The 11,410-nt window shown below is 36.2% G+C and overlaps 2 protein-coding genes across 2 annotated transcripts; one reads left to right on the top strand and one right to left on the bottom strand.

The window, feature by feature from the left end:
• The first annotated feature begins 509 nt into the window (after positions 1-509).
• On the top strand, positions 510-4,988 carry LOC134240144 (phosphoinositide 3-kinase regulatory subunit 4-like). The gene is made up of 14 exons (XM_062722245.1): positions 510-582; positions 717-760; positions 888-1,031; positions 1,288-1,333; positions 1,492-1,735; positions 1,908-2,088; positions 2,362-2,501; positions 2,706-2,799; positions 2,886-2,977; positions 3,205-3,309; positions 3,552-3,677; positions 3,765-3,922; positions 4,175-4,350; positions 4,508-4,988. The coding sequence occupies exons 1-14, from the start codon at positions 553-555 to the stop codon at positions 4,707-4,709; spliced, it is 1,782 nt and encodes a 593-aa protein (XP_062578229.1). The 5' UTR covers positions 510-552; the 3' UTR covers positions 4,710-4,988.
• A 3,132-nt stretch (positions 4,989-8,120) lies between these two features.
• On the bottom strand, positions 8,121-11,109 carry LOC134240143 (mucin-5AC-like). The gene is made up of 3 exons (XM_062722244.1): positions 10,978-11,109; positions 10,497-10,590; positions 8,121-10,403 (listed from the first exon to the last, which is right to left on the bottom strand). The coding sequence occupies exons 1-3, from the start codon at positions 11,107-11,109 to the stop codon at positions 9,043-9,045; spliced, it is 1,587 nt and encodes a 528-aa protein (XP_062578228.1). The 3' UTR covers positions 8,121-9,042.
• Positions 11,110-11,410: the final 301 nt, after the last annotated feature.

Raw genomic sequence — 11,410 nt, 5'->3', positions numbered from 1 at the left:
CAAATTTTCTCAGTTTAGGCATCTTGGGTGTTTGGATAACATCGACCAAAAAGTACGTCACCGTGACCTACTTTTGACATTTGATGGCTATATTTAATTATCTCTGGAACTAATTGGCTTAGAATTGTCAAACTTTGTCAGATGATGCATCTTGGGTTTTCAGAGAATGTCGACCAAAAAGTAGGTCAATTGGAGACCTACTTTTGAATATATCAGGTACTTCTTTAATAAGAATCAACAGTCTTTGTCAATTAATGTATCTTGAGTCCTCAGAAAATTTCAATCAAAAGGTAGGTCACTGTGACCTACTTATGGTATTTTATAATTATATTATAATATCTTCAGTCTTAACTGGCTAAATATTATCATACTTTGTAAGTTGATGCATTTTGGGTCTTATGATACTAATAGAGTTGGAGGCTTCTAATAGAAGTGATAGATTGTACAATTTATCAGAAGAGCGATTCAAGGCCCTTGGGCCTGTTGTTTTTTTAAGTTTTATACTGAAGGAAAATGCTTTTGTAGGTTTTTAAAAAGCTGACTTCCTTTGGTATGGATGAATCACATGAAGATAAACTTCTTGTAAGTACAATTTATTTTTAATTTATATTGCCCTTCATAATATACCGGGTTTTGACAAGGTTCATATGCTAAATATCTCTATGTCTAGAGAGTGACACCCTCAGATTTTGACACAGAACTGCATTTGTTTTTAGGCCATGAAAGATTACATAATGAAATTACACAGATCTAGAGCAGGGTAAGCAAGACCTCAACATTTCAGTAAAATAAGCTAACAACATGCTCATGTTTATTTCTGTATTCTAAATTCATAGAAGCTTTCAATATTGGTTTAGATATACTATAATTCCTGATTTTCTGTTCAGGTCTGTGGAGACTCAACAAGAGTCTGGGTATTCCCATGGTAGATTCTGTATTGTGGGCCCAGGTAAAGCAATAACCAGGAGACATGCTGAATTACTGAAACAGAAAGATCCAAAACAACCGGGAGTGGATCTAAGTACTTCCAGGTATGTCTACTGTAAATACTACTGACTGTGCACAGAGTTTTCCTGTTGTAAGATTATACAGTTGTGCAAAATTCAATTGTTTCATTAAAAATGGGGATTGAAATTGAAGTCAAAATATTTGCATAAAATTAGATTAGTTTTTACTCTGGTACATGGATTAATTATGCAATGAAACCATTTAGGAAGAAATTTTGCTTCAAAAAAAAAAATGAATATGTTAATATTCAATGACGTAAGTGATTTCTCTGTTTTCCAGTCGTTCTTCTAAAAAGACAAATCCAAAGGACCAATCTGTAAACATGGTGAGTAGCTGTATACTGTACATTTGTTGTTACAGATTAAAATAATTTGAGTATAATCTTATACTGTATGCTTAAATTTTAATTGAAAAAAATATAATATAAAAGATTCTATTAATGGTAACTGAATATCATTTCATGATATTGTATGAATATTTCAGAACTCTGAGTGGAAAAGTATGTTTGGTTCCAATGAGTCAGATTCATCCTCAAATAGTTTGTCTCCAAAAGCCCGGACCCTCCAGAGAACTGCCGAGAGTCTGGAGAGGAAACTAAACACTTCACAGACCCTAAGTCAGACATCCTCATCATCTGGAAGCTTTGTTACAATGTCACAGAGTCAGGTGTCTTCCGAGGGGTCAGTTAGGTCCCTGACAGAGAAAAGCACCGACAAAAATCCCACCAGTAAGACCTTCCCTATATTAGAATCTCATTGCTTGAAAAAATTTTATGTGATATATTGATATACAAACAATTTTATATGTAGATCTGTATATCATATTGTATGTTTTTCTGCTAAAATTATATAGCTTTTCAAAACTTTAAATCCTAAAAAGTGCAGTGTTTTAAATTACAGCAAAATATCATCCCTGTAAGATAGCCTTGAGAAACATTGTCCATAAGAAGCGTGAGTTGTACTCGGCCGAGTCTAAAGACTTACTTGAGATAGCCTGGGAGAGGAGACCCCCACCCAGTAACTGGAAACCCAAGGGGCTACTGGTGGCCCACCTCCAGGAACACAGGGCTGCAGTCAACAGGTAGAAAGGGGGCACAGAAAGTACTGATTAATGACTTACATTGATATGGTGCATTATCAAGGGGAATAACTCTCTTAAGCACTAGATTTTGTCTTTTCAATGTAATACTATTCAGCCATCAATGACTTATTTGAAATTTAAGTGCCTTTGCCGGATAATTTGTTATTACATGTATATGCTGTACATAAATAAAGAAATTTACATCAAGTAATTCAAGTCCAAGGGTAGTGATTCCTTGAGCATTCATCAGTTGAATGTTATATATACTGGCAGGATTCAAGTTTCTCAAGACCATGCATTCTTTGCCACGGCCTCTAATGATGGAACAGTCAAATTATGGGAGTCTGAAAAATTGGAGGGAAACAGTGTTGCTAACCGCTCTAAACAGACCCTAAAGAATACTTCTGTACCTGGTGAGACAGCATTGTGTTATATTTTATGTCATTAATTTTTCTCTTAACCTTTTCTATAAATATCCAATTATTTCACTAAACTTTCTTTAACAAGTCCAGAAAAAAAAAATAATGAGGAAAGAGAAATATCCTGAATTTTTTGTAACTTCATTTATACTGGAATAGAGATAAATATAAGTGCTGAGTATTGCTTTGTTTTATTAGGAGAGAAAGTGAAAGGTTTAGTTTTCTGTGAAGCTCCTGGATCCGCTCTTTCACTGGCCACATTCACTGACATGGGGGCAATCAACATTTACAAGTCAGTAGTGCTACAATGTATCTCTATAATACTGTAGACAGACACAAAGTAATTGTTTCTTTTATTGATTTGCTTTGTTTTAACAGGATAGAGACAGGGAAGGCCACCTGGAACAAGGCTATTAATGTTGACAAGTCAGACTATGGAAACATTGTAGATCTCACATACTTTGATACAGGTACAGCAAAGTACAATTATATGTAGTGTATATCTAATAAGACATTTATTATCAGTTTATGTACAACAATATAAAGGAAAACAGAATTAAGATTAGGGGAATACATTGGAAATTTTTAAGTTGTCCTTTACTTTAAATATTAAATAAATATTTAATATTAGATGTATATGAGGCAATGAAAGAATAACTTGGTGTATGAGTGTTAGAGGTGTTTTGTTTTGTGACAGGTGCCCAGTCTGTTTTATCATATGCCACAGTCAATGGGTTCCTAGTGGGACATGATCTCCACTCTAACAAGGAAGTCTGGAAACTCAGAAACGACCCAAAGTCAGGTAACAAGCAAAAAAAATCGAATCATACACAAGCCAGAAAGCTGAAAAGATGTAACTTTTTTTAAAATTGAAGTTGTCAATGTAATCATTTTGATAATTTAGAAAGGAAATTTAAAGATAAAATCATTTGTCTGAAATGATAATGTTTGACACAATCACATGTTGGTATTCAATTTAGTCATTGTACCAGATTTTTGGAACATTGCAAAGTGGCTGCATTCTTTATAATGGTGTGTTTGTAGGTTTGATCACCTCCTTTGCTGTACACCACTCCCAGTGTTGGCTGGCTGTGGGGACCAGTAGTGGGACACATGTCTGTTGGGACATGAGGTTTCAGCTTCCTATCAACTCCATTGTTCATCCTACAGGTATGGATAAATATCGTTATCATTAAAAAAAAACTGCACTTCATTAGTGGCACTATGATTTATTGATAACCATTTTGCTACGGACAGGTGCCCGAGTAAGGAGGTTGATCATGCACCCCCAGGAGCAGTCCTGGCTGATCTCAGCCACCCAAGGAAATAATGAAGTGTCCATATGGGATGTAGAGACGGGGGCCAGACAAAAAGCCCTGTGGGCAAGTCCTACACCCACCCTTAGTCTTAATCAGGTCAGTGTCTATACTTTTTGAATTAATCACAAATTTTTTTTTAAAAACTTACATATCTAAAAAGTCTTATGGGCTGGATATATTGCTTAGTAAGAAAGTATCCTATTTATCTTATTTGTGTAACGTACCCAATTTCTTCGTCATGGTATTATGTTTCAATTTTCCTTTTATCAGATTTTTTTGGAAGAGCAGAGCCATGGACTTGAATTTGATGCACCTCTTCTCTATTATGTATATAACTTTGTTCTATAGGCTAGTCACCATTCTGTGTATGGGTTACACATCGCTGTGACAGACACCAATGTGTTTATGCTGACGGGAGGGTCAGACATGAGGGCCCGGTTCTGGGACATTTCCTACCCCGCCAACTCCTTCATCCTGGCTGGGGCCGCCAGTGATCCTGTACAACAGACAGGAGTCAACTACAGGTTTGTATTGGCTTCATTTTCTTCATAGCTATCAAATAGCATCCCTATCCCACACCCATTTTGTAAATTTTACATCTCTTATAAAGATTATGAAATAATAAATCTTAACTTGGCATGTGATTAAGAAACTTTCATCTTTTTCTAATCAAATTTTCAGAGCAAAACTTGTAGACGGGGTGGAGGTGATTCAGGAATTCTACACAAAGAAACAAGTAACCAGTGAAGATAACCCACGGCGGGGCCCCGAGGCCCCACCACAGGGGCACCGTGATATTATTAGTGACATTAACCTGTGTCAGACCTCTCAGTGTCTGGTTATCACTGGGTCAAGGGATGGAGTTGTCAAAGTGTGGAAGTGATTGTATAGTAAACAATTTTATGCTTGTCATGCCGAAATAGGCTCGTCAAGCTGGAATACCTTGTCTGTGATTCTCTAAACAGTATGTGAGTTTGAAAAGATGACTGTGGACCTGTTAATCAAAACTTTAAAGACAATGTTTATAAAAAATTGTCTTTTACTTGATATAATCTTAATTTATCATGGAAGAAAAACTACACATGTAGTTGGCCACATTGGCAAAATTGTGCAATACTTGATATACAGTCATAAAGAAAAGAAATACATGTAATAAAATTTTCATTGTTTCAATTTTTAGCTCACCTGAGCCGAAGGCTCAAGTGAGCTTTTCTGATCACATTTTGTCCGGCGTCCGTCTGTCCGTCTGTCTGTCTGTCTGTCCGTCTGTCTGTCTGTCTGTCTGTCTGTCTGTCTGTAAACTTTTCACATTTTCGACTTCTTCTCAAGAACCGCTGAGCCAATTTCAACCAAACTTGCCACAAAGTATCCTTGGGTAAAGGGGATTCAAATTTGTTCAAATGAAGGGCCACGCCCTCATTCAAGGGGAGATAATTGGGAATTAACGAAAATTTGGTGGCATGTTTTAAAAATCTTCTTCTCAAGAACCACTGTGCCAGGAAAGATGAAACTTATGGGGAAACATCTTCAGGTAGTGTAGATTCAAGTTTGTTCAAATCATGACCCCCATGGGTAGGGCGGGGCCAAAATGGCCGACCAAAGTTTTACATAGAAATATATAGGAAAATTCTTTAAAAAATCTTCTCCTCAAGAATAGCAAAGCCATAATTGATCATATTTATATGGAAGCATCCTCAGGTAGGGTAGATTCAAGTTTGTTCAAATCATGACCCCCAGGGGTAGGGCGGGGCCAAAATGGCCGACCAAAGTTTTACATAGAAATATATAGGAAAATTCTTTAAAAAATCTTCTCCTCAAGAATAGCAAAGCCATAATTGATCATATTTATATGGAAGCATCCTCAGGTAGGGTAGATTCAAGTTTGTTCAAATCATGACCCAAAGGGGTTGGGCGGGGCCAAAATGGCCGACCAAAGTTTTACATAGAAATATATAGGAAAATTCTTTAAAAATCTTCTTCTCAAGAATAGCAAAGCCATAATTGATCATATTTATATGGAAGCATCCTCAGGTAGGGTAAATTTAAATTTGTTTAAATCATGACCCCCAGGGGTAGGGTGGGGCAAAAATGGCCAACTCAAAGTTTTACATAGAAATATATAGGAAAATTCTTTAAAAATCTTCTTCTCAAGAATAGCAAAGCCATAATTGATCATATTTATATGGAAGCATCCTCAGGTAGTGTAGATTTAGATTTGTTCAAATCATGACCCCCAGGGGTAGGGTGGGGCAAAAATGGCCAACCCAAAGTTTTACATAGAAATATATAGGAAAATTCTTTAAACATCTTCTCTTCAAGAATAACAAAGCCATAGTTGATCATATTCATATGGAAGCATCCTCAGGTAGTGTAGATTCAAGTTTGTTCAAATCATGACCCCCAGGGGTAGGGTGGGCAAAAATGGCCAACTCAAAGTTTTACATAGAAATATATAGGAAAATTCTTTAAAAATCTTCTTCTCAAGAATAGCAAAGCCATAATTGATCATATTTATATGGAAGCATCCTCAGGTAGTGTAGATTTAGATTTGTTCAAATCATGACCCCCAGGGGTAGGGTGGGGCCAAAATGGCCGACCAAAGTTTTACATAGAAATATATAGGAAAATTCTTTAAAAATCTTCTCCTTAAGAACAACAAAGCCATAATTGATCATATTTATATGGAAGCATCCTCAGGTAGTGTAGATTTAGATTTGTTCAAATCATGACCCCCAGGGGTTGGGTGGGGCCAAAATTGCCGACCAAAGTTTTACATAGAAATGTATAGGAAAATTCTTTAAAAATCAGCAAAGCCATGATTGGTCATGGGACTACTTTTGGATTTAAGCTTTTCAAGTATAAACCAATTTTGCTTTTTCCTAGCCACAGTGCTCAGGTGAGCAATGTGGCCCATGGGCCTCTTGTTTATTAATTTTGATAATGCTTATGCATGTATGTGCATGCATATATGAAAAAAAAAGTGACATTCTTAAGCTTTTTTTGCCGATTTTTGAGGCAGTTTGATTCAAATCTTAGCACATTTTCAGATCTACTGGTTGAAGTGCAAAGTAGCTTATGCTTTGGTAAATTGTTCATCATCTCTCCATGCACCTATTAGTGAACAGTTTTTAAAAATGTGACCCTTGCAGTCTTACTAGTTTTCGGGATGCATAATTCTGATTATGAATTCTTAATAATTTCGTCTAAAATTTTATACATATAAAAAAATTCTGATATAGTGAATTTACAGATTTAGCTGATTGATATTTTGTCATTATGAGGTTATATGTTAAAAAAATATATACATATTTATACCCCCGCTCTGAAGGAGAGGGGGGTATACTGTTTTACTCTTGTGTGTCTGTCTGTCTGTCCGTCTGTCTGCGTGTCCGTGTTGCTGTGTGTCCGTCCGTAACAAATTTTCGTCGCAGTTTTCTTAGCAACTACTCATCGTAGATGCTTGAAATTTTAACACAATCTTCTCTGAGGCATGCCATATGGTGGGATACATTTTCGCTCAAATCTGATGTCAACTTCCTGTTTGTCTGTGCGTCTGTCTGTTTCATACATAACAAATTTTCATCACAGTTTTTCTCAGCAACTTCTCATTGTAGATGCTTGAAATTTTAAAACAATCTTCTCTAAGGTATGCCATATGTTGAGATACATTTTTGTTCAAATCTAACTTTTTAGTGCAAGATCCATTATGATGTCATTATCAATTTCAATTTTCTTTTTCCCATACTTTATCGCTCTAATAGAATTATGTAGAAAATATAGTATTTTCATGGAATTCAATTTGAAATTACATTAAAAGTAGTCCCGATACCTATATTAAATTTAACATTATTTTAAAGAGGCCATGAACATACAAGTTTCCGTTTTTTAAAAGATTGTAGGCAATCTGGATACATTTTCTTTGTCTGATATGGAAAAAACTCCCATATTCATGGCTGCTTTTCTTACCGGTAATTTTCATTGGAAATGACAATATGTGATATGATTTTTCATCTTGTTTACTTACAAATTATGCCCAAAACACCTTATTTGACCTAGCTAAAGTTATAAAGCATCATTAAAGGAATTCATTTCCTAAATTTGATATATTTGTAGACACCTTTCATTTACTAGATCTTGACCTTAAGAAGAACAATAAGGATTAAGAGACATGTATGTGTTATAATAATAATTTATTAAAGATTTATGTAAGGCATAACAAAAAGAAAGGTATATACAGCTAATATACCACATTCAGCACAAAGACACAACTCATCCAAACTTAATGTGGCAACAAAAAATTATTCAGTGATTCACTGAAGTCACGGCCAAACTCAGGAGAGCTTCTGGTTATAACTGCAGAGTTCAGTCATAAGCATCTTTAGTATAGATATCACATAGGTATCACAGATGTTTAATAAAACTGTATAAATAGGATATAAACTCTACAATTAAATAAAATCTATCTCCTTCACATTTGGCACAATAAAATAATAATGAAAACAGCTGTACGGCACTGGAATGTCATTTCTGTAATACTATTACATGTGTATTTAGGAATATAATGATCAGAGAAAAGTAAAAACAACTGATCATTCTACCAATTTATCATTCTACCAATTTATAAATGTAGGTACTTGTGAACCTTGAAAGTTTAAACCAAGTACAGCATTGACAGGTGTTCAGGGGACTATTATCAATTTAAATTAAAAAGTTTTGTTTGACTACATCTAGCCTTTGAGAAAAAGAAAGGATCACATCTTTAATAGGGTACAGAAATAAAAAATTAAAATAATTAGATTTGTAATATTTGAAATGTTTAAATGTTAAACTATTGTGATTTGAATAGATTTTATGAGTACCTGTATTTTAATACTAATGTTGGTACAATGCAATAAATATTAGTGAAAAAAATAGTTCTGTTCTATTAAAAAGATGATAAAACTAGCAGATGAGTTGATTTGATTCATATTCTACTACTAATATGAATATCCCTGCTCTTAGAAAATACATTCATTAAAAAATTTAAAGTGCTGCACTTAAGCTTGTGTGGGTACATTTCAAGTGATTAACGTTAAGACCTTTTAAGCCCTTAGGTACCCTGTGTCATAATATCACAGATACTTTGTACGTTGACTGTTGAGACAGACTAGGTTGTTTCCCTTGTTTAATTCTCCCAGCAGATGTCACCCCCAGCTGTACTTGGAATAGCGTAGTAGTCAATTCCCCCTGTCCGGTTTGTCCCTATCCCTGCTTCGTCGGACGGCAGACTTGACTTCATTTCTTCCCATGAATCCACTTCTAGAGCTGGTGAGAGTCAGTGTTGCTATTGTTTTAGGGCCAGGTTCTGATATTGTAACAGAGGGGACTGTCATTAGTTTGGCACTGTTTGAGCTTGCATGTGAATTTGCGGTAGATAACGCATTAGATCCTGTCACATTAAGAGATCTAGTAGTGGCTGTGTTGAGATACACTGCAGAGCCTTGAGTTTTCCCTAATGAGCTAGTGAGATTATAAGGATTTGAACTCAAGCCTCCAGAAATCGAAAGTTTACCACTGGTCTCTTTGGATGAGCGAAGAGATTGAGTGTTTGAATTATGGCGAGCACTTCTATTTCCATTGTTTGTAATAAGAGGGAAATTTGATACATTTTTAGTTGGTATGGGGTTTGTGCTGGTAGTGCTAGTCATTATAACGTACGGATGTGCTGGTTTCGGTGTGATTTCAGTCAGTCCTGGCTTTGAGGTGGTTGCTGAAGAGTTGGTGTCACCAGGACTGGATTTTGGGATGGAAGTCACAGAGGAGGTAGCAGGTACAGAAGTGGTGTTACCAGACAACCGGCCGACAAATGGTTTTGCTTTGCTGGTAGAAGTGGTTGTGGTGGTCTTGGTGGTAGAACTGACTAGAGAGTCAGCAACACTTGACTTCTCCTCAGCCATTGTTGACTTTTGTTTTTCAGGAGGAGAAAGGTTCAGTACCACACCTTCTGAGCTCTTTGCTACAGACTGCGCCTTTTCCTTCAAGTTACTATCCTCCTTTTTCAGTTTTTCATCCTCTTCTGTTTGTTTCTCATCACCATGGCTCGTTTTCAATGTTGCTGACTCATCCAGTTTATTGGAGGTCTGGCCTAAGAGATTTCCAGCCTCTGCCAGCAGGGTAGTGGAAGAAAATGAGACCATATCCGATAGCTTGGCATTGGGGTTAGAGACCCTGTGAACATCAGTCACAACTGGCTGCTTTTTAATAGTGGAGTCTTTTTCACTGTTTTTGTCAGTGGATGATTTTTCAGTTGTTAGTGTTGGTTTAGGAGCAGACACAACCGGTGGAGCAGACACAACCGGCGTACTGGTGGTGCTCAAACGGTGGAGAGATCGTGGTGCAGTAGGAACAGCAGTGTTTGGAATGGAAGCACGCTTTTCTTGTGGCGTGTTGTCTTTTGTGGGTGAAACACTGCGGCTAGGCCTGGAAGGCATATTGTATGGCCTAGAACCACAGTAAAGTATAGAAAAACCTCTTAATGAATTCAAAGGCAGTAGTTGCTGGTTTTTGCGTGTTTTTTCAAAGCATTCAATGGCCACAACTGTAAAACAAATGGAGATTTGATTAGTTTGATACAGATATTTCTCTGGACTCTAACAGACTGAATGAGATTCCTGATTAAGCTATAACTTACAGAGTGTCTCCTCCACCACCCCGGGAATCACCTCCTTCAGTGCCTCACAGTTACAGTGGAGAGCTGGGTTCACATTGATCTCTATCAGGTAAATCTGGAAAAAAGGAGGCATTTTAGTGTTTCCAGTATTTCTTCAGCTTACTTTATTACAATTTAAGAAAGTAAGTGTCCAGTGAGAAAAATATTTTATCTGGTGGCCACTGCACATTTCAGACAGCTTGATAACTGACATAATATTTGGCTGTGGTGATCTCCAGATACACTGCCTTTCTTGACCAGCATCTATTAACTTCCATCCAAAAGAATTTTTTAAAGTTTTTTTTTTCATTTTTTTTAAAACAAATTGTAGAATTTTTACTTAAATGCCAACTCATGGACTTGATTTAACTGAATTTATCTAAGCATTTGAGATTCATTAAATATTTACCCTAATGCTTACAGACTAATTTTCCAATACACTTGTTTTGTAGGGTATTCTTACTTTGAAGTCTGTATCCACCATAAAGTCCAGTCCAAAAAGGTCAAAGAATCCAACCCTGGACTGGAGTTTGTGTTTAACACTGTTAAAGCAGTGGATCATGATCTTCTGCATTTGTTTCTGAAGGGAAAACATTATGTAGACATAACTTCAACTGTGAGTACAAATTAATGACATGTATCTTTAATGTTTTCTATTATCTTCATGAACAGTGGTGTTCCATCACTAGGGTAACCAGAAGTCTCTGTCGAGACTGTAGCTCTACTAGTTTGTACTTATAACAAAGGATGAGAAAAGAAGCCATTGCCATCAGACCAAAACTGAAGGATGACTAGCGATTTAAAGGAATTTCAAAGAAAATTCAATTTGAGTAACCATGGCAACACCGTTCATCGAAATCAAAAACCGATGCACTATTTTATGTAGCTTAGTGTAG

This window comes from Saccostrea cucullata, unplaced genomic scaffold, assembly GCF_032062105.1.
Source record: "Saccostrea cucullata isolate Sc308-1 unplaced genomic scaffold, CSIRO_AGI_Scuc_v1 ctg17629, whole genome shotgun sequence".
Classification (NCBI taxonomy): Eukaryota; Metazoa; Mollusca; class Bivalvia; order Ostreida; family Ostreidae; genus Saccostrea; species Saccostrea cuccullata.
Note: the sequence above shows the minus strand (reverse complement) of the source record. Positions and strands in the feature narration are given on the sequence as shown.